The sequence below is a fragment of the Diachasma alloeum genome, unplaced genomic scaffold (assembly GCF_001412515.2).
Source record: "Diachasma alloeum isolate Michigan unplaced genomic scaffold, Dall2.0 Dall_scaffold_00286, whole genome shotgun sequence".
NCBI classification, from domain to species: Eukaryota; Metazoa; Arthropoda; class Insecta; order Hymenoptera; family Braconidae; genus Diachasma; species Diachasma alloeum.
This window is the reverse complement of record NW_021680425.1, coordinates 1,262,819-1,284,719: the sequence shown is the minus strand read 5'-3', so window position 1 is coordinate 1,284,719 and position 21,901 is coordinate 1,262,819. Positions and strand designations below refer to the sequence as shown.

The window sequence follows — 21,901 nt, the reverse complement described above, 5'->3', positions numbered from 1 at the left end:
TTCATACAACAATTATTTCCACGAAACGACCCATCGTAGCATTGAAAACTCGCCGCAATCTTCATGAGTGCACAGTGGATATTTCACAATAAACAATCGTGTCTGCTCCAAATCGCTGCAGAATACATGTTCAAAAATAGTTCATATTGTAAATAATATAATTAGTTCCTTTAAATAATTTTAAATGGCCAGTAAATTACCAAAATCATCCTTGAGTTTAAAACAGGTGAAACAAAAAAGCGTGAATTTTTACCAATTAATTGGGAACCGATGAGTAAATGGAAATTCATGTTTAATTGTGAATTGTAATAGTTTCTCCGAAGACAAGAAGTTCTCACTCTCTATCGAAATATCCTGCGAACCATCAGGCAAGTGGAGGACAAGCAGGACAAGGAGTATTTGAAAAACTGGGCAAAATCGGATTTCAAGAAGAATAAAAATTTGACAGACGAAGTGGGTATTTTGTAGCAGAAAATTTATTACTGTAAAGATCATATGAAGAAATCCACAAAGAAATTCTTTTCAATTTTTTCATACATGTGGAAATTCTCCATTTAGGAACAAGTATTGCTTATTTTACATTTTTCACTTATTTACTATTTATTTTTCATTTTTCATTCTCTAATAAAGAATATTTTATTCGTGAATCTGTGGGGAAATTGAACACTTCATGTTTTTCAAAAAAGTCATAAATGAGAAATAAATGCATCAATCATTCTCATGGATGCCAATCATTATTTTTAGACGTGTGGAAATTCTCCATTTGAAAGGAAATATTCTTAATTCAAGAAAAACCCATTCTCGAATGGAAACAAAACATTCTCAATCGTCCTCTCCATGAAAGAAAAATCATCCGATTTCACTACAAATTAAATAAGCAATTGATATAAAAAAAAGTCAAGTCCATTTTGCCCCATGAGCCCCTGTTCACGAATCAAGATTTTCTCAACCCAAATATGAATTAATTCATTTAAGACTTATTTTCCTCAAAATTCAATAACAATCTAAGATTTAATTTACATTAACATTTCAGTTCGCGATTAAATCCCTGATTGTCCACGGGGAGAACTCAATGAAAGAACTCAAGCGAAACCTCAACTTGACAAAATAACCCACCGACTGAATGCAGAATATGAACAAATGTACAAAGCAAGGACCAAAAAAATCAGGGCAAAAATCTCCCTAAATCACTGTACATAAAACTATGAATAAACTCATCCACCACAGTTCGCTTCACCAACTACCTCTGTCTCTGCACAAGAGCATGAATGATATTGATAACAAGCACCAGAGTCCCGACACTCGTGACTGTCAGAGCAATGGCTTGCCTCAAGCTCTTGTGCCTTATCCTGGGTCTCAGTAGGTTCTGAGCAAGTGTGGAGACAATGTGTTGACCATCGAAGAAGAAACAGGGGACGACATTCATCACAGCCAGACCCGCTGAGATCACAGTTATGTATTTGCAGAGTAATGTCAGAGACTCTGGTAAATCAGAACTGAAAATCTGATATTTTGGCACCCACTCTGATATTTCAAGTGTTCGATAGATCTCTGCTGGGTGACCGAAGAATAGGACGTCCTTTCCAATTTCTCGTTTGATTTGAACTATCTGAAAATCAAAATCGATTAGTTTTTTATTTTCTAACAATTCTTCATTTTACTTGTCAATTATTATTATAGTTCTTCCAAGGATATTCCCATGATAATGTTTATACCCATCGTCACTCTCATCAAATAGGTACAAAAAAATGATATGATATCTCTAAAAGCATAGATGAGAATTTACTTGCACCTAGATATAAACCTTAAGAAATTGAGCGTGATGAGCGAGTTCAGAGTCAGCTCCACATCAAAGGCGATTTATTGGAACGATCAATATATTTCTTTCGACAGAAATTTTCAAGTTTGTCCAATTTTTGACACATTTAGAGAAAATTTCATTCCTTCATCGGTATTATTTTTTATTACGAGAACAAACAGTTCCGAAGAGGTAGAAATCTTTTCCTTTTCCTGGTCAAAGCGATAAAAATAACAAAATACATTTCGAAGTTTCGGTTTTTCTTGCTAATTTATTAATATCGCAATTCTCTTTATCTCTCGTCGACGTCTTTTGTTTGATTTTCTTGACGAAAAGAGAAGAACAGTAAAATGAAAAAAACATCAAAAACTCAAGCCAAGGAAATTCTATAGAGAATATTAAAATAGAATATGTTGTATTAAAAAATCGAATTCTATCGACTTTTTCTATAGAATATTTTCAATTGAACAATTGGCCAAAAGCTAATAGAGAGTTCATTATAAATCCAATAGAATTGTCTAGCGAATTCATTAGGCTTTTCCATTAAATTTTATTGCCCGTGAAGATACCATAAAGAATGAAATTGAATCGAATATATAAGAATTTCACTAAACTTCTTGCAAGCATTAAAAAAAACTAATTTAGTTTCACGAAAATATGCATTTTCGTGAAACTGAATGCAGCAAAGAGTATCTTCTACCTCCAACAAATAATGAAACACCCCAGAATTGAACAGCAAATAACATTGAGAAATGAATTTAATTTACTTTTGTCACGTTATCCAACGTGGGCTTCATGCAGTGAGTCCCAGATTCCAAGCACTGTTTTCCTGACCTACAGATTCCCCTCGACATTTCGATGATCAATCTCGTAGGCAGACAAGAATGTTCTTGCAACTGCAGGGGAACTTGGGACTCCTCGATGAATTCGAAGCACAATTTTCCATCGGCTTCACTCTCCCTGCGACAGCAATTCACCTCTCCATTGGCCATTGTCCAGACAGGAATGGATTCATCGTGCTCTTGAACCAGAGACTGGGGAACACAATAGCCCGGGGTGGGTTGTTTCACAGCCTGGAGGATGCAGTTATGCCAGTCGTTGCCGTTTCGAACTGGACAATCGTTTATCGTGTGGATGACGTCGTAGTGGCTCAAGCCTGTGACTCCCAGGAGAGGCGAGTGGGGGTGGATCGAGGTGATGACAACTCCAGAGTTCACTGAGAACATTGGCGCCCAGAGCCAGGGGCCCAGGAAGACACCCACAGCTGCGACCACTGCGAGGACGACGTTGTGCCAAACTCCGGCGCAGAGAATCCTCAGTTGATTCTGCATCGGCCTCTGGGAGAGCTGCTCACTGTTGAGGGAGACGAAGGCCACTGGGACGATGTAAACTAGGAGCATTCCAACGCCGTACAGCTGGACGTCCTCTCTTGCAGCAGCCAGAGCGTGACCTGCCTCGTGGACGATGCTGCAGAGACCCAGGGTGATTGCGTAGTACTGAATGTCGGCGAAGGGAACATTCACCCCAGGAATCTATGAAAGTGAAGGTGATGCACTGCAGTGTTACGAGAAATTGATATTTCAGGGACTGTTGACGACGTATTTTTCAGGAGATTCATTGAATACTCAATGAAAATTTGATGCAATTGATAACTGTTGAGTAGCTGAAGGCGATAACACCTCAAGTTTGTTGGGTTTTCAATGAAGATATCAATATACATGAATTGTGGTGAATTCTTAATTAATTGAAAATCGAAGAATCCTGATTTCTATTCATTTTCATAGAATAATTGAACTGAAATTTACCGTTTTCATCGTTTTTTCCGCAGAATTTTCTAATTTTTAGTGACGGAATTCTTCGAAAGTTCAGTAGAACTTTGATATGATGAAAATTTTCGAGAAAAATTTGAAATTTCGTCGAATATACTAGTAATTCTCAGGCGAGTTTCATTGAATATTCAGTGCAAGTCCTAATTGTTGGGCAGTTGAAAGACGAAAACTCCTCAATTCACTTGAATTTCCAATGAAAACATGAACATTTATTAAAATTATGTTGAATTTTCAATCGATTAACGATTGAAGAACATATTCACTTGAATTTCCCTGATTTCTCTTAATTTTCACAGAATAATTAAACCGAAATTCACCGTTTCCATCGTTTTTCCATAGAATTCCTAATTTTTGTGATAAATGTGATAAAAATTTGGGAAAAATATAGCGAAACATTCAGCCAAAAATGTCCAACAGTGTAACTTCAAACAATTGTGATATAGGATCTTTCAACAATTTCTCATAACATCACTCGTTAAGAAGTAAAAAAATTCATGCAAGTTCTGCAAAAAAAATGCAAAAAGAAATACATTTTTAATTAATTACCATGGGCTCCAGTTCCCACCCTGCAGCCACCTTCTCACCCTTGGGACCACTGAGAAACATAAGTACTAGCATTTTGATTAAAATAAACGAGGCAACAGGAAGGAGGGCCATCGTCACAAGAACTCCCAAGTTGAACCACAAAATCCAGAATTTCGATCTCGACGTTCCCCACTTGACCAGAGGCCGATTCAGAGCCCCTGTGAACCATTTTATACTGAACGTCTTCACCTCGAGTCCAGTGTTCTCCATGAACAAGAGGTAGGGAATGTGCGAGCATGACTGAAATAATTTTCAATAATAAATCACCCGAATTTTATCGTTATTCTTATTTCATTCTTTTCAATAATTAATTGAGTCAATCGATGATTGAAATAGATTTATTTTGTATTTACCCGAAACATCACATTGAAGAAAAACAGTACCCCGTGAACGAGGCCGGCAGCCACAAGAAAATTTATAGGATTCATAATCGCAATTCTCTTCTAACTGAAACTAGAACTAGGAAATTGTCTACACGTCATTAGACCTGCGGATCGATGCGTACGTTCATTTAAGTTTCAAACGCATGATACAATCTGATTTGTTTATACTTTGCGTGTGCATGGTGCTGTCATGCAAGTTGTAGAAACTTTGACATAACCTCAAATTTCGGTTGATTGTGGAGTGGAGGGCGGAAGACCGGTTGACGCAGAGTACGTTGTAATCGTGATAAGGTAAGACATTTTTGTTTCGGAATAGATTCGGAGTGAAGAGGTTTACACTAATTCGTCAGAAAACTTTATTTGTAGGGAATTTCAAGGAGTACAACAAAGGTTTTTGGAGTAAATCTCTGAAAACTCTTCACTCCAAAAATATTTACAGAGATAGAGTACAATATTTACTTGTGTTTTGATTCTTTAATGTTTGGAGCGAGGAGACTACTCAATAAAATTTTTGAAAAGCCCTTTCTCAAGGGAATTTCAAGAACTATAAAAAAAATGTTCTGATGAATTCTGTTAGGACCACTCACTCCAAAGATATTTGATTGCAATATTTACTCCTGTCTTGTTTCGCTAATCGCTTCGGAGTGAGAAAGTTTGAGAAAATTCTCAGATCAGGAGAACATTCTGTAGAAAATTTCAAGTAGCATCAATCTTAATAGCAACAAAAAGGTCGAGAAATTCACTTGTTGGGGATTCCGGGAACTGTAAAAAAGCTCTAACGAGGAATTCTCACAGATCTCGTCCTTTCGCGTATAAAAAAATTCAATAGAAGACCTAGCGAAATCGCTAGAAATTTCTACTGGAATTCTCTGAAAAAATTCTATTAGTTTTTTGCGCTGATTTAGAGAGATGAAGGTTTGGAGAGATAAAAAAATCGTCAAGGAGCACGGAAATGTCTAGATCTTATAAAATTCGGAAAAATCCGCAAGCATCAACCGACCAATGAACAGTTTTATGTGAAAGAAAAGTACAAAATCTCATTTATTATCTCAATTCTTTCCTCTAAAAAATTACACACAACATTACAATGAAATCAGATGGCCTCCTTCCAGAGGCTCAAATTTGTCATGGGGATGTCGTTGCAAGCGGTGATGGGATTGTTGGCATCGACGGATCTCATGACCTGGGGTTGAATTTTATCGATACTGTCTGAACAGTCGCAGATTATCCTTGCGAGGGTAGTCTTCCTGATCTCCATCAATTGGTCTGTGACAACATAAACCGTTATAAAAAAAATTGCAGGCGGCTGTATCTTTGATACAGCTGTATTTGTACGTGGATACGTCCATGGTCTTTCCTTCTGCCTCGAATTTGCTAGAAACTCCTTGCATTCCCTCGGATTTTCTGGAAACTCCTTGAATTCTTTTGAATTTTCTAGAAACTCCCTGAATTTCCTCGAAATTTCTAGAAACTCCTTGATTTTTTTCGAAATTTGAAGAAACTTCTCAAATTACCTCGAAATGTCTAGAATTTTCTAGAATTCCAATAGATGGCGCTGCATATAAGAACCATTTCCCAAAATGACCCCACATATTGAAACCATAGACATATCCACGTCAATAACATTAACAAAATCTCATTAAAATCTTGAAATTTTAACAACGAATTTCCATGGAATTTCCATTGCACCGAGAGAAATATTCAGTCAAAATGACGTATCTTTTCTGTAATTCCGGAGCGAAATGTGGTTGTAGGAAAATTTACGTAACTGTCTTGGAATTTTTCGGAGCGTTCAGTAATTTTCATCTGAATCCTGTAAAAAATTCCGATACCGTCACTTAAATTTTCTGAATCGATTCCCTAATCGGTGAGTGAGTTGTGAGTTTCGTAATTTTCTGAACATTCCTCTCCGTGTGATCTTGTTACTGCTAAATTAGTCAATGTTCTTGAACGCAGAAAAAATCAGAAGAGAAGTGGGAGAGGCAAGGCAGACGAATGGGGAGCCTATAAAACTGTAATGGTAGTAGGAAAGAGATATGAATAAACAAAATAAAATAGTCAATGTTCTTGAATATTCAATGAAATTTGATTTCTCAGGTTCAGAAAATTCAGGCAACTTTTCGGCTCCGTTTTCAATCTGTCGCTTAATTTTCGCGATAGGTTTCCAAATCCAAATTGTCATTAAAAATTCAATGATCATTCATAATCAAAAACTTAATTTCATTGAATTTCCAAGATGAATCAGGAACTCCATGCGCAATTTACTCTGAAATTGAATTCGCATTCAGAAAATTGAAGCCTCCACAGCATCTGTTCCTGAAATTTCAAAAAATTTCCAACAGTGGATCTCTAAAAACCGACTTTTTTCACTCGCGATACTCTACCTTCGCTGAACGGATGCGGCTGTTCTCGGTTCTCATACCAGAACCGGTCCCCCCTCTGCAGTCTCTGGAACTGGTCCCCAATGAGGCACCCGAAGGTCGGTCCCACAATCCCGTCCTCAGTCGTCTTCTCCGCGAGAGCCCCCGTGTACAAGTCCACGTCGTCCACCTCTCCATAAATCTTCCGAATCTCCCCCAGAGTCTCCGAATTCATGACTCCCTCCAGATCCCCAAAGTTCTCGGGTCTCGTGAGGTTACAGTACTCCCTCCAGCTGGTGTACCCCGGCAGGCCATGGTCCCGTCCCCTCTGGATGTTCAGGGACACCAGGTCGAGTCCACACGGCAACCTGGGCTTATTCTCCTCATTCCGATCGATCGGATCCTCGAACAGGTGTCTCGTCAACTCCGAGGTCACGTGGGGGGAAGTCCTCTGGATGTTGTTGGAGGTCGCCGACATGACGGAGCTCTCAACCCCTCGTCTCGAGTACAAACTGTAGGGATTGAACAGCATTCTGTGGAGCTCTATGTAGTCCTCCGTTCCGTTCTGCGCGTCTGTCGTCTTCATGAGCCCCGGAAGGAGCGAATGCGCGAATCGAAAGGCAGAAGTCGCGAAGTTATTCGCGATCGCAGGGTCCGGGCGCTCATCATCGACCGCTCGGTGACTCCCCCCGCTCAGGGGCCTCAGTCCTCGCCGGGCGACCTCGGTTTCCCCGAGGACCAGAGGGAGGAACTCGCTGTACGTTATGTGCTGCAGCTGAGCGCCGACGACGCGTTTGCTCTCCTGGTAGAGCTTTGCGTCGCTCCAGGAGGGGTTCTCTCTCGCGAGACGATCCGCCACCGCGTTGTGCTGACGCGCCCAGATGATGTGCATGGTCGTCAGGTGCAGGTTCTCGTTCGCCCGGGCGTCACCCGAGGCGAAGCAGTAGCGACCGCGCGAGCGCTCCTGCGGGCGGTTGCAGCCGTCGTTCGGGTCCGTGCTGCGAGGGAGGAGGAACCTACCGTCCGGGGTCTTGAACATCCGGAGTTTTCCGGATTTGAAGTCCCGGAGGGAACTGGCGGTCGCGTCGTCGGAACCGTATATCACGGAGCCGTCGATGAATCCGGTTACCTGGGGGATTGAGAGAGAGAGAGAGAGAGAGTTGAAGCTGGTTGAAGGGGAGCAGTTGTGTTATTAGTCGAACTTTTTTTGCACTGTCAGAAGTCTCTTGAAATTTCAGTCAGTGTCACCGGAATTTTCAATTGATGACTTTGAATTTCAATTTCAATTGAAAACGTTCACTGAAGTTCATTCGTGTTGAAAATTCAAGAAAATTAGGTTTTTCATGTTAAAAGATCATTGGTTTTTCAATAAAAGCTTGAATTTCATGAGTAATCGCGAAAATTGAACATCAGGTACAATTCAATTTTCAATAGACTGAAAGTTCAGAGAAGTTATTGCCTGAATTTTCAAAATTTTCAAGGTTTTTCAGTGCCGTACGGACCTGAAAATCGAGAATTACTTGAATATTCAAGAAATGAACTGATTCGTCAATGAAGAATTCTACAGAAATTTCATGTAACTTTGTCGTTGTTAAAAATTTCAAGCTTTTTCACTTGAAATTTCAAGAGTAATTTTCTGACAGTGTATGGAAAGTACTCTGAGTCCCTTTTGACGAGCACGGAGAAAAAAAGTTTCTGGTTTCCAGTGAAATTTTCCGGAGAATCAGAGAAAAAGTTCTATTTCTCGCTAATTTTCAAAGAAATTTGGTACTGAAATAAAACATAATATTTTTATCGCCTGATGACATAATCTACTATCTCCGTTACAGGAAAATTATACGAAAAATTGGAGCAATTATTCACTTTCACTGGGATAATTATTGATAGAATCCAGGGTAAATTTTAGTTTCGGTACAAATCACCCTCACGTTTAATAAATTTTCCCGGGCCAACGGGGTAAAATTCACTATTAATCTCGCACCTTTTCTCCCATTTACCGTGAAAAATACTGGAAAACGAGATTGCTCCACGATTACACTGTTAAAAAAATTCAACTGAATTTTCCAGAAAATGACACTGAATTCAATTTAACGGAAAAAAGTCTATGAAACTTCAACTTTCCCTGAAAATTCAAGGAAATTCCTGATTTATCAGTGGAAAAACCATGAAGATTCCAAAATTTCCATGAATTATCAATGTAAACATGATTCAATAAGAAATTGCTGTGAAATTTGAAAAAATTGAAAATTCAAGGACATTTTTGCTTGAATTTTCCTCATTTCCATTAATTTTCGTGGAGAAATTTACCTGGAATTTAAAATTTCCATGAATTTTCCACGAAAACCACGAATTTTCAATGGTAAAATTCCCTGAAATTTCAATGAAACCGTCACTTGTTTCACATTTCAAGACTAAAGCCCGGAACTTCAGTGAAAATTTTTTAACAGTGTACGTGACTTGTTCAGTAATTTTTCCCCAACATTTGCGAACAACAACGCCGCTAGGAACCCCTCAATAAAAATTCGCTCCATCAACCTGATTCAATTGCTGCCTCGGGCCGATCTTGCACTGCGCAGCAGGTGCGGACCTCACGAACTCCATGCACGTCTTCCCCGCGAAATCATAAGCCGGGTCTCCGGGTCCAACGGCCACGGGGAAGCACTCGGGATGTCCCTTGCTCGGCGGACAACAAGCCAAAGTGCTGTCGTTCTTCCCCCTCCCATTAGCAGTGGCGGTCATGTCATGATCGATGAACTGTCCGAAGACAGCCAGCATAACCGTGAAGGAGGGGTTCGAGCTCGGAGAGGGTCCGTGAACCCTCAGGGAGACCTCCCGAGGGGACGGCAATCCCTTCGCCGATTTTCCACTCCTCGGCGCCTCTATCCCATCAGAATACACTGGAGCCAAGGCCCTCCTGAACGGCGTGAACGCCGCGCCCTTGTTCCCAGGGTAATTGCAGGTCCCATTGATGTTTCGGTACTTCTGCGTCAAATCGCACTTGACATTTTCATCGTTCTCTACGCACGTTGAGGCACCCGACCACTTCCCGTCGAAATAAGCCCCAAAGGCCGATCGAAATCCTTTCGCTCTCCTAGATGACTCGATGTGCCTGCTGGCAGCCACTTCTCCGACGCCTGCGAGGGCTAGTCTGCCGGCTGTTGGTCCCGTACTGACTGCGTAACTGTGACGAATGTTCGGGGACATTTCCCCTGGCATCAAACTCGTCGCCATTTCGTTCGCTTTCAAACGATCCTCGATCGCTTCTCTCCCGATCTTCACGGCTTCAGACCATTCTTGCTGGGTTAGAGCTGTTGGATCTTCCGCCGGCTCTGAGGCTTTGACGTGTTGGTCCGGGAGGGAGGGCGCGGGAGCTAGCGGAGACGCTAGTTGCAAGAGAGTCGTCACGTTGGGGGTGATTGTTGGGGGCTCGATCGGGGAATTGAGCTCGTTCGGCTCTGGAGTCCTCGGGGAGAGCTCGTAGCTGATGGACATGATCACGGCCATCACTGAGAGTGACCTGAAACTCATATGGGGGTTATTCAATCGGTCCGGTGGATTGGTAGAAAGAATTAAATTAGAGATTATGCGCGTGAATGTTGACTTCTTAATGCTGGGAGCAGTAGGTGAATGAAGTATAAATAACTAGAGATTTTGTGGATAAACCGCGGAATATTTGAAGGGAATTAGCGGAAACCAATGGAACGTTAAAGAGAATTTGGCCGATAAAACAATTGTTTTTAGGAATCTGTGGTATTCTAAAATTTAACGAATGGAAAATTCTAAAGTCAAGTATTTTTGTCAGTTATTTCCAGGGAAACAATCTTAAACCTTATAAACTTTGCTAAAAATTACGGAAATTCATAGGGGTTTATTCAATTATTACGCTGCATTCAGAGAAAAAATGACATTCTTCGAGATTATGTGCGTGAATTTTAATTTCTCAACACTTGAGAGCAGTAGATGATTGAAATATAAATATCAATAGATTTTGTGGATAAACTGCGGAATATTTGAAAGGAATGGAACCTTAAATAGAATTCCAAGAGAATTTCTCCGAAAAAAAATTTGTTTTTAGTAATCTGTGACATTCTAAAATTTGACGAATGAAAAATTTCAAAATCAAGTAACTTTGCCAGTTATTTCCAGTGAAAAAATCCTAAACCTTATAAACATTAGTCTTAAATATTCGTGATTGAATGTTTGAAATTCAGGATAATTCTAGTCAGCGTCAAAAATCCTCAAACATTAGGATCATATTTCTAAAAATTAACGACCAGTTCCTAAAAATTACGGAAAATCATATAGGGTTTATTCAATCGTCGCGCTGCATTGATAGAAAAATGACATTCTCCGAGATTACGTGCATGAATGTTGATGTTTTAATGCTTGGGAGCAGTAGGCGAATGAAATATAAATATCAACAGATACTGAAAAGCAATTAAAGAACAATTTCCCTTCTTCGAGAACTTGAAGATTGCAGTCTGTTTCATTGAAAAACCGTCAGATTCTATTTTAATAAACACCAAAATGACTGAAGTGAAATTCCATGAAACTCATCCCTATAAAATCTTGCAGGCTACAGAGCAAAACAAATGTTTCTGTTTCCAATTCAGGATGAAATTTCACACTTGAATCTACAAGTTCTCGATGGAAAGAAATTCTCCATGAATTAAAGACAATATTCTCCACTTCGAAGTGATTCTTGTATAAACAACGAACAGGGCGGTTTGCGGGAGGGGGTGAAGGGCTTTGAGGGTAAATGCTCACAATAGAATAGCACAAACACAGCACTGAAACTGTCGAACTCTCGATCTTCTGGTCCTCACCATCCCCGCGTACTCAACGTATGTGGGAGGGTCTGCGGATCTCGTTAAAGATGTTCTCTCAGTCACGATTGGCATTTTCGGAGATTCGGGGTAGTTTTCAGGTGGATCCAGTCTCGATGAATGACGCGACGGAACTGACCAAGAGCGTTGACCGAACAGTGTCGCGAACCCTTTCCATTCCCCCTTTCGCGGGAGGGATTAGTGGAGTGTTGTCGGCCTCAGGTGCTCATTATTTATATTTATAATACCGACATCTATCGATTTATTATTATTATTTATTATTTATTATCAGATGGCGTTGGTCGTTAGGGGTAACTCCGCGAATGACCCCTGACATGAAATTAAAGACGTATCCACTTTAAAATTTGCCACGGTTTTCCAGGTAATTTTTACCCAACTCTTCTCCTCGCGTATATTTTAGGAATATTTTTAGGAATATTATCCGTTGAAAAAACGAAATTATTGGACTGTTATTTTCGCGAACTTTTATGAACCCGCCCCCTTGCGTAAGTTAAACTAAGAAGGACATCTGAAACATGAGCGTATCGTGTTTCAATTTTGCGGTGGCTTTGCTCTCTCTCGCGTCCACCGAGTCTCATTGAATCAAGTCAATAAAACACGTTTGAGAAAACACGTATTCATCATTTATTCAATTCCCACGAGAATTCAGATACAATATAAATCGTTTCAAGATACAAAGAACCACAAGATATTTGGAAATACAATTCAGAGTGAAGAGAAGAGGAGCGAGGGAAGTTCGTGTCGGAAGTCCGTACAACAGGGAGGATGAAGGGCTTCTTCCGCTTTTTAGGCTTCAAGGGCTGTCCCCTACGTCGGAAAAATCGTTAATCTGTGCAGCAGTAGAGTTTATAAGTCTTTGAGGCTCTGAGTTCTAGCCACTGCTGCTGATTGGGAACGTACATCTCCGCTGGCATTCGCTCCAGTCCCAGGGATTGCGGAGATCCATTTTCGTTCGTTCTTGATTCTGACGAATTTATTGCGCATTTTATTAAAAATTCATGCACGGGGAGATGCGATATGTTCAGTAAAAATTACGAGCTCACAATTCACTCGCCGATTACGAAATTGACGCAGATAATTTAAGTGACGGTATCGTAATTTTTCACAGGAGATTCGGATAAAAATTACGGAACGCTCCGGAAAAATTCCATGACAGTTCCGTAAAATTTCCTACAACCACATTTCGCTGCGGAATTACGGAAAAGATACGTAATTTTTATTGAATATTTATCTCCTTGTGGTAAATGTTACACGGAGAGAAATTTTTTAGAAAAATTCTAGTGCTAGCACTGGAAAAAAGACGCAAAGTGACGGCCAGGAAAAAAATCCAGTGCCGGCACTAGAAATTTTATTGAGGAAAACGTGAATTTTTCCCAGTACTTCTGTGAAAATTTCACAGAAATCCCCAGGAATTTTATCAGAAATACCAATAAATTTTACCTTAACAGCACTAGAATTTTTCACAGATGGTGGATTGTAATTTTTTCCAGTACTCGTATTAGAATTTTTATAGAAAATTTCTCTTCGTGTAAGAAAGAGAGCCCCACCATCGATCGGATGGGCCCTCTTTCTTAATATTTACCATATTTATTAATATCAGGGAAGGGGGCTATACATACGCTTCTGCATGGCGATCGCCTCTCCGGGGTGCCTCAGGAGCAGTCTTCCGACTCCCTCACACCGCCGCAGAAGTTCGTTCTTCAATAAATGCCCTTTGACCCCTTGGGAGATGATGGGACAGTCTGTGACCCAACGGGAGACGTGGGCGAAGTCTGTTAACAGCTGCAGAGCTCCAAATTCACTTCAATTAAAACAGAGACGATGAAATTTGATGTGATTGCCGTTATTGAATCGTGAAGTCGTTGAACAGAATGAGTTCCCCACATTTGTGGGAGCAATTTCCATAGGCTTTTTTAATTTAGATTCACTAGATTTTCGGGCACTTTCGCACATTTACGTGTGAATCGTCTTTTTTGATAACTTGAAAGAACTTTTTCGCCCCGGCAGGCGCAAAGTAGACATTTCTCTCCGCTTCGCGAAAGGAAAATCTGGTTTTGCGAATACGCCGAGGCGAAAAAAACGGTTCTAACGTGGGAGGTAAAATAAAGAACCCTGCAATGAGAGAAATTTCGATGGTAATTTCAAATACAAGGGAATTGTCGAAAAAATAATAGTTACGGTAACAATAAACATTGTAGATTCAAGTAGTACATTCAAGTAAAAATTATATCGTAATGTTGATGACACTATTTAACACAGTAAATCGAACGATGAATTCTAGCTTAATCTACAAAGTTTATTGTTACTGTAAATATAATTTCTTTGACAATTCCCTTGTAGTTAAAATTACCATTGAAAATTTTCTCAGTGGAGGGTGACTCTGCCCATGGGACAGAATCTACACGGAGACCCATCCGCGTACACCAATCAAAGTCGAGCAAATAAAATTGGCGGGAAAATCTTGCGATCTAATCGGTTGTACGGATGCGTGTCCGTGTGAATTCTGTTCCCTGGGCAGTCACCCTTACCCATGGGCTTAATTCTGCACGTGGGCACGACTCCTTTACTTAGAATAAAGATTTTTTCAGTATTTTTCCAGAAAATTTCTAGTTCGTTACATGAAATGAATATGTCATGTACATTCTCAAATGAAAAGGCCTATGGAAAATATCTCAATAGAATGAGTTATATAGAAAATTGAAGGCCTAGTAAATTCAGCTATTGCAAAACGTGTCGATAAACTGCGAAATATTTCAATAGAGAAAATGAGCAAAAACAAATGGAACATCAAATTAATGGATTGAATTAATGGATTCAATAGAATTCCAAGAGAATTTCGCAGAGAAATTTTTTTTTTTCGTTTTTAGGGATCTGTACCATTCTAAAATTAATGAATGTAAAATGTTAAAATCAAGTAATTTTGTCAGTTATTTCCAGTGATAAAATCCTAAATCTTATAAACTTTGTTCCCAAATATTCGTGATTGAATCCTTAAAATTCAGGATAATTCTAGTCAGCGTCAAAAATTCGTAAACATTAGGAACACATTTCTAAAAATTAAGGATCAGTTCCTAAAAATTACGAATATAGCCCTAAAAACTAAAAGTTCTTTGCTTCTGGGTACCTAGCGAATTTTCCAAGTTTTTTTATTGAATTTTGTTGGAACTAGGATCCCGTTTAAGGAGGGTCGAAGACCTATTTTCATTTTTTTTGCACGGGGCACAAAAAAGACCTCTTGAGAAGAAAACTAAAAACTGCATTCATCTCCCATGAATTCACTTTTTTCCATTTGCATAAAAGCTTCATTTTTTGGTTCATTTCCAGTAATAATTACGAGAATTTTATACGATGAAGGTAAATGTAATCTAGCCAGGCTTCACACATGATCTTCAACACCATATTAGAAACCTCGTGGTCTTCAATCACCTCCAGAACTGGCAAAAGAACGCGTTCTATAAAAAAGTAATAATCATGAAAATTGTTGTGCGGATAACTCCAGTTCATTAATCTCTCGAAATTGCTGACGTCTTACGAAGATATGTCTCCACATAGGGTGTGGGTCCAACGGCGACAACAGTGCTGCTGTTTCGTCTCCAATATTTCGATATTGGGAAGCACATGTGTAAATTTGCTAGGCTCACAACGCGACAAATTTTAGCGAGGGTATTTATACATTTGACCGGTGCCTCCTGAAATCAGAAAATGTTACATAAGATCCATCTTAATTCGTCGGAATATTCCGTGAATTGAATGTTCATTTTAACCTTGAGCAATTGAATATTTGCGTTGACTTCAGATACTATTTTTGCTCTCATCTTTGCACAAACGTACACTTGGACACTGGTGGCGTCGATGGAAAGAGCAGAAGTATGATCACTGAGCTGGAATAAAATTAAATGGAGTAGCGAAGCGGTAAAACGGTTTAAGTCGATTAAGCCCTTGGCTGGGTTTTCGAGAAATATCTCCGAATCTGAGTGAGATGGCGAAATTTTTTTACATTAAAAAATTTTAGTACATTATTACATTACATTATTACATTATCACATTATAACATTATTTTTTTACATTAAAGAAGGGAATTTACATAGCGTTCCACATCTTTATGACGTCATAGGAAATGATTGGATAAGATTTGGATTAGATAGAAGGGGGGGATTATTCGCAATATGAATAACCAAAAAATTTGTACTGAAAATAAATGGATAGTCTAGACCGGGATTTGAATCCGGGACCTTCCGATTTTTTGTACCTTTTAATTCGCTCTACAAAAAAGGTATTGACAAAAATTTTGCGATCTCTCTTAGATGTCGAAATAATCAAAATCGACTTAAACCGTTTTACCGCTTCGCTACACGGAGATAAATTTTTTAGAAAAATTCTAGTGCTACCACGGGAAAAGAGGCGCAAATTGACGGCCAGGAAAAATGCCAGTGCCGGCACTATAAATTTTATTGGGGAAAGAGTGAATTTTTCCCCGTATTTCTCTGAAAATTTCACAGAAATCCCCAGAAATTTTACCTTAACAGCACTAGAATTTTTCACAGCCGGTGCATTGTGATTTTTTCCAGTACTCGTACTAGAATTTTTCTGAAAAATTTTTCTCTGTGTACTGATTTCACACATTAATTATTATAGAGCAGACACGGCCATTTATTTATTACTGAATATGGACAATTGACTTGGCTTGAAAATAAAATTGGTGTGGAGGCAGCTAATTTATCAATTTTTGTGTAATTCTTACAACAAATGACTTCAAACCACTGAATAATTGTACAGTTACATGAAGAATGTTTTAGGAGAGGCGCAACTAGGGATGTAAAAATGATCATCATGTTGATTTACACTCGATCTCGTATTTAAAAAAATATACCTCGAATTTTCCAATACAGTTATCCCTTCGACAATTAAATTTAAAATGTGGTGAAACATTCCTATGATTGAGCGGTCTAAAAAATGTCGCATACCTTGAGGTATGACAACTCGTCGATGCAAGCCACGAGATCACCCTTAACAAGTAGAAAAAAAGTCTCCAAATCCCAAGTATGAGCGATCAATTTTGACTCCTGGATAGCCCAGAGCCGCATCGTGTGCACCGAATGGTCCAATCTGTGCAGGACAATTATTTGCTCTGACAGAGGTAATTCCATTAGAGGAGCTCCAACGACCCATTCACCCCCAATTTCGCATTCATTACTGAGTGTCACTAGCAGCTGGAATAATTCAGCAAACATTTGGCCCGTATCCGTGCCCTTTAGCGAGGTAAACATGAGAATTATCAGAAAATTGTCGGGAATGAATGGCTTTGAAATTCAGAGGGAATGTAAAAACCTCGGAGGACAAGGGTTTTGAGGAGCATTCGAAGGAAGCGATGTAGGCCAATCTGAAGAGCTCATCCCAGGAGGTGGCGGTGACGTGACACCCCAGAGCATCACAGAGGTTCAATAGAGCTGGTCTGACACTCGAAGAAACTGTTGAAAAATGTAAAGAACACGACAATCATTTGACGGGATGATGTGACGTGCCATATTTTCAATAGAAGAAATCAGTAGATTTTCGGTTTTCTATGAAACTTATTCTGTTGAAATTGTTTCTATCGAAATTCTTTAAATCACCTCTTGGAAAATTTATTGCCGCGGAATCTCTGTAGGAAGTATCGGAATAGAATAAATTACAGGAACAAATCGGAATCTATAGGTTTTTCCGTTAAAAATATTTCTGGTTTAAAGCAAGAAAAGTTTTGATTTTTCAGGGACATGTCACTGATTTTCAGGAATCTATCGTCAATTATTGGATATTGGACACTGACTAAAATGATCTTGATCAACAGTGATTTTTGTCACTTAAATTTGGTGATAGATTCCTAAACATTACAGATGAGTTCCTAAAAATCAGTGATATTACTCTGAAAATCGGTGACGAAATCACGGAATTTCAGAGCTTTACACTCACTGAATTTTTTTAATTGAAGAAAATTTTTTTCGTTTATGGATTTTCATCATTTTCCAATTTTTTTATGATCTTTTTAACAGATCGGAAAATAGTGTGTACCTTTGTTCTTGGAGACTAACGAACATTAGAAAAAATATACCAATCGGAAGAAAACTGAGGCACTTGGACGATTTTAAAGGTAAAAATGAAAAACGTTGTTTTTCGTAGATTCACGGGGCACAATCGATTGGGTTCATCATTTTTCCAACTTTTTAAGATATCTCATCATAAATCTAAATTTACTCAGTAAGTTCCTACTCTAACGAGGAGTTTTTAATTTCACTGCGGTCCCCACCCAAAAAAATAATTCCTTCTTTCAAAATTTCAAAGGTCTGAACATAAAATTTTTTAAAGTTTTAATCTGAAGCCTGAAATTCTCAAGTTAAGAGTTTTGAAAGTCTCAATTTGGAACTTTTGAAAGTATGGACTTGAGACTTTTGAAACATTTGAAAATGTCAATAATTTGGGACTTTCAAAAGTCTCAATTTGAGATCATAAGTCTCAAAATAAAGCTTGTTTTTTTGGGTGTCCCTTTAACCGTTCAACAATTCAAAAAATGCATTTTACTCTCATTCGTCTGGATGAACCGACGCAGCCAGTCTTTGAGATGATGCGCCCCTTGGCTGTGACGTGCAGCGAGACCCTCGGGGGACCACCACAGCACAACATGATCCAATATACCGGATATCGCGGCCCACGCGACGCGCTGGTAGTAATCCGAGAGCCGTGTCAATGCACTCCTCCTCACCTTGGTCTCACCTGCGAAATCCCCTTATATATCTGCGAAAAAAAGGGAGGAAAAGGGTGAGGATATCCTCTTTACCTCGACAGTCGTACTTGATGTTCTCAAGGCCGAACAACTGCGGGTAGACATCTCTTATCGCCTCCATGAGTTTATTAACTTGAAGAGTCTGATTGTCGACGAGGGCTTCTATACTCTCTATGTTCCCTGGAGTTGTCGGCTCAGTTTGGTCCGGAATATTTTCCTCGGTTGGGGCTGGGGGGTCTCCGGGTGGCGTCATGTGCTTTGTTAATGCGCTAATTGATTAATAAGAATGGAAACTCATTCAGTAATTTTTCAATTTCTCTTGAAAGTTATTCAGTAATTTTTTAAATTTTTCATCATTTTCTGAGATTTACGAGAGAAAAGATTAAAAGATTAAAGATTTTCCGGGAAATTTTTGAAGTGATAAAAATTATAAACTACGAAAATTTGACGGGAAATATCAGATTTTAATTTTTTTATCGTGAAAAATAATAAAAAATCGCTGAACGAAGAATAAAAACGGACTTTCATTACGAGAATTTGTCATTTTTTCAGAATTCTTTTAGTTGGAGGAGAAAATAACGATTTTTCATTTTTGAGAGCCTCGGTTGGAGCTCACGTATCGCCGGGGGGAGTCATGCGCTTTGTTAAAACGCTAATTCATTAATAACAATGGAAACTTATTCAGTAATTTTTTATTTTTCCATAATTTTCTGAGAATTACGAGGGAATAAGAATTTCCCGGGAAATTTTTGAAATGATAGAAATTATAAATTACGACAATTTGACGGGAAATATCAGATACAATTTTTTTATCGTGAAAACGGACCTTCATTACGTCAATTTTTAATTTTCTTTAGAATTCTTTTGGTTGGAGGAATAAATAAGGATTTTGGAAGAAATCTTTTCATTGCGATAAGAGATGAAACGCGAAAATTAGATGGGAATTATCAAATACTATTTTCCATCGGGAAAGTAATGAAAAATCCGTTGTAATAAAATGAGAAGTGACATTTATCAGGGGAATTTTTTAATTCTTTTTTTTGCAGAATTCACTGAGATTGATGCAGTCATAAGAATTTTTTGATTTTTTTTAGCAATAAAACGGGTACATTGCATAAACGATATAAAACACAAATTTTCCATCTTCAAAAGTGATGAAATGGGGATATTTTTGATGGATGCGGGAGTTTTTATCGATACAGAGCATGATTATCCAAATAAGATATGTAAACTAGTAATGATTCCGCACTTCAACAAATTCAATTTGCCCCCAATTACCGATATATCTCGATACTCGAATTTTCCGACATTTCCACATCCCATGATTGGGGGGATTTCAAATCCTCCTCACTCCGCGGTTGATAGTTCATCAAGAGGCAATCAATGAGTTCGTGGCAATTCTCCTCCGCTTTATTTTTCGCTAAAACCTTTCAACAAAAAAAGCTTTCAGGCAGGAAAAAATTTTCACTTAAAAACGAATTCTCTCTGTGTAATATTACTTGTAAAATTCTAGTAACGGAGATTTTTTTCAGCGGGTCCAGCATGGACGGACAGTCATTAGAATAAATGTTCACGGAAGTTGATTCTGAGGAAACATTGCAGTCTAGGTCCAGTGCATCGTTGTATGCCTGAACGAGCCTGCAAGATGATGAAGGAATGAATTCAATTCAATGAAAAGTAATAAAATTCCAAATTTCACTGAGAGTTCAATGGAATTCCAATTTTTTTAGCAGCAGGAAGACGAGACTTGCCCAACTTACATGAATTTTCAATCAAAAAATGAATATTCACTCCCCAATTCCTGATAATTTTCACTTAATTAAAAAATCAGGCATCTATTTACCTGAATTTTCCTGATTTCTATCAATTTCCATGAAATAACTGAAGTCAAATTCAGTTTCCATGAATTTTTCAATCAATTTGGAAATTTCAAATACGAAAATTCCTTGAAATTTCAGTGAAACTAGCACTTCATAAAAATTTCCAGAAAGTGCATCGAAAATTTCAGCCAAAAATTATCAACAGTACTCATGCTCCTCGAGGCGGTGTGATAATACAAACCCAAAAAGAAGTCTAGTAAATTTTCCATCGTCTTTACAGCAATCCACGATGATTTCGAAAATCAAATTTCTGCAGAATTTCGCAACAATATTGAGGGAACGTTTTACTCGTGACGATAGATATTCAACCTTGTATCTATACACCTGATTCGTAACGGCTAATTCCTTCTTGTCCGACCAGATCGATGAGTAAGTCTGCACGAGTGCTCCCAATTGCTTCGTTTGCTGACGCAGGAACACCTGTGAGAACAATTCTTCAGCAAAATGCTCGAATTTTCAAACAAAAATGAAAATTCTGCAAAAAATTCCGTATCATTTTTGTCTTGATTGATAAAGGGGTACCGGATATTTTCCATTTTCATGATCTAATTTTAAATGGAGGGAATGGAAAATATACAAGAAATCACACGCGAAAAAATTCAATCAAAAAACTTAGTGGATTCCCTTAACAATTCTATTGCATTTCCATTGAACTTTCTATTAGTTTTAAGAACTTTGGCCGATTCGATTGAAATATTCTATAGAAAAAGTCAATAGAATTCGATTTTTCTATACAACTTATTCTATTGAGATATTTTCTACAGAATTTCCTCGATTGAAATTTCATAAGTTGTTTTTATTCTATTTCTTTCCTTTTCAACGAGAAAATCCAGCAAAAAAAACTTGGAAAATTTGAGATTAGGAAATTCGATAAAAAATATCTCAATATTTTCTATTGAACATTTCAACAGAATCACCCAAAGACTAATAGAAAATTCAATAGTAATCGAATGGAATTGTCTAGCGAATTCGCTAGATTTTTCTATGAAATTGTTTTTTACACGGGAGGATAAAGATAAAATAGTACATGTTCTCATAAGCCACACGAGTTTGAGTGAAAACTAGCAGTCATAAACGTATCAAAACGAGCCTCCGAAAATTTAAATATTTTGTGATAATACTGCAATCATTAATCATGAAAAACTATATGAAAAACAAAGGAATAAGGGAATATTCGCACTTCTTTATCGGAGATACCCATAGACCCCTGCAAGTCCTCAATGATCATGGCGATATCCCTGGCGCACTTATCCATCGCCTCATTGAGGGTCACAATATGAGTGAACCAGCTCTCGAGTTCGGAGCTCATAAACGGCAGCCACTTGACAATATTCCCCCGATAATTACCCGAGCCCTCCATCATCAACAAAGAAATTCCCAACAATCACAAAACACCCCCAGCAACTGCAGAATGCCCCAAACTGTTGTTTCGTCGCCAAGGAAACACTCGATGCAGATGAAA

At 38.6% G+C, this 21,901-nt stretch overlaps 4 protein-coding genes across 4 annotated transcripts; 1 reads left to right on the top strand and 3 right to left on the bottom strand.

Moving 5' to 3' along the window:
* Positions 1-4: 4 nt before the first annotated feature.
* On the top strand, positions 5-2,077 carry LOC107038675 (LYR motif-containing protein 2). The gene is made up of 3 exons (XM_015257900.2): positions 5-226; positions 313-453; positions 1,034-2,077. Exons 1-3 carry the CDS (start codon positions 185-187, stop codon positions 1,109-1,111), a joined length of 261 nt encoding a protein of 86 aa, XP_015113386.1. The 5' UTR covers positions 5-184; the 3' UTR covers positions 1,112-2,077.
* On the bottom strand, positions 459-4,802 carry LOC107038671 (membrane-bound transcription factor site-2 protease). The gene is made up of 4 exons (XM_015257896.2): positions 4,566-4,802; positions 4,174-4,452; positions 2,566-3,330; positions 459-1,609 (listed from the first exon to the last, which is right to left on the bottom strand). Exons 1-4 carry the CDS (start codon positions 4,638-4,640, stop codon positions 1,241-1,243), a joined length of 1,488 nt encoding a protein of 495 aa, XP_015113382.1. The 5' UTR covers positions 4,641-4,802; the 3' UTR covers positions 459-1,240.
* An 861-nt stretch (positions 4,803-5,663) lies between these two features.
* LOC107038670 (chorion peroxidase) lies at positions 5,664-11,856 on the bottom strand. The gene is made up of 4 exons (XM_015257895.1): positions 11,723-11,856; positions 9,491-10,472; positions 6,980-8,084; positions 5,664-5,861 (listed from the first exon to the last, which is right to left on the bottom strand). The coding sequence occupies exons 1-4, from the start codon at positions 11,854-11,856 to the stop codon at positions 5,689-5,691; spliced, it is 2,394 nt and encodes a 797-aa protein (XP_015113381.1). The 3' UTR covers positions 5,664-5,688.
* Positions 11,857-12,626: 770 nt separating this feature from the next.
* LOC107038643 lies at positions 12,627-21,799 on the bottom strand. Its single transcript, XM_015257862.1, has 13 exons — positions 21,620-21,799; positions 20,621-20,859; positions 20,059-20,197; positions 19,838-19,986; positions 18,614-18,828; positions 18,358-18,549; positions 17,131-17,270; positions 16,767-17,051; positions 15,567-15,683; positions 15,335-15,491; positions 15,137-15,254; positions 13,413-13,603; positions 12,627-12,766 (listed from the first exon to the last, which is right to left on the bottom strand). The coding sequence occupies exons 1-13, from the start codon at positions 21,797-21,799 to the stop codon at positions 12,627-12,629; spliced, it is 2,262 nt and encodes a 753-aa protein (XP_015113348.1).
* Between the last annotated feature and the right edge of the window lie 102 nt (positions 21,800-21,901).

What these genes read in the sequence shown, in the direction of transcription:
- LOC107038675 (XM_015257900.2), top strand. Translation starts at nt 185, where the DNA reads ATGGCCAGTAAATTACCAAAATCATCCTTGAGTTTAAAACAG. An exon ending in CATCCTTGAGTTTAAAACAG is followed by an intron (nt 227 to 312) that starts GTGAAACAAAAA and finishes GAATTGTAATAG; the next exon opens with TTTCTCCGAAGACAAGAAGT. An exon ending in ATAAAAATTTGACAGACGAA is followed by an intron (nt 454 to 1,033) that starts GTGGGTATTTTG and finishes TTAACATTTCAG; the next exon opens with TTCGCGATTAAATCCCTGAT.
- LOC107038671 (XM_015257896.2), bottom strand. Translation starts at nt 4,640, where the DNA reads ATGAATCCTATAAATTTTCTTGTGGCTGCCGGCCTCGTTCACGGGGTA. An exon ending in TCTTCAATGTGATGTTTCGG is followed by an intron (nt 4,453 to 4,565) that starts GTAAATACAAAA and finishes AAATTATTTCAG; the next exon opens with TCATGCTCGCACATTCCCTA. An exon ending in CGTTGGATAACGTGACAAAA is followed by an intron (nt 1,610 to 2,565) that starts GTAAATTAAATT and finishes TTTGATTTTCAG; the next exon opens with ATAGTTCAAATCAAACGAGA.
- LOC107038670 (XM_015257895.1), bottom strand. Translation starts at nt 11,856, where the DNA reads ATGCCAATCGTGACTGAGAGAACATCTTTAACGAGATCCGCAGACCCT. An exon ending in TGTGTTTGTGCTATTCTATT is followed by an intron (nt 10,473 to 11,722) that starts GTGAGCATTTAC and finishes TATGAGTTTCAG; the next exon opens with GTCACTCTCAGTGATGGCCG. An exon ending in CGAGGCAGCAATTGAATCAG is followed by an intron (nt 8,085 to 9,490) that starts GTTGATGGAGCG and finishes TCAATCCCCCAG; the next exon opens with GTAACCGGATTCATCGACGG.
- LOC107038643 (XM_015257862.1), bottom strand. Translation starts at nt 21,799, where the DNA reads ATGGAGGGCTCGGGTAATTATCGGGGGAATATTGTCAAGTGGCTGCCG. An exon ending in GTTCATCCAGACGAATGAGA is followed by an intron (nt 17,271 to 18,357) that starts GTAAAATGCATT and finishes ATTTTTCAACAG; the next exon opens with TTTCTTCGAGTGTCAGACCA. An exon ending in ACGAGTTGTCATACCTCAAG is followed by an intron (nt 15,684 to 16,766) that starts GTATGCGACATT and finishes ATTTTATTCCAG; the next exon opens with CTCAGTGATCATACTTCTGC.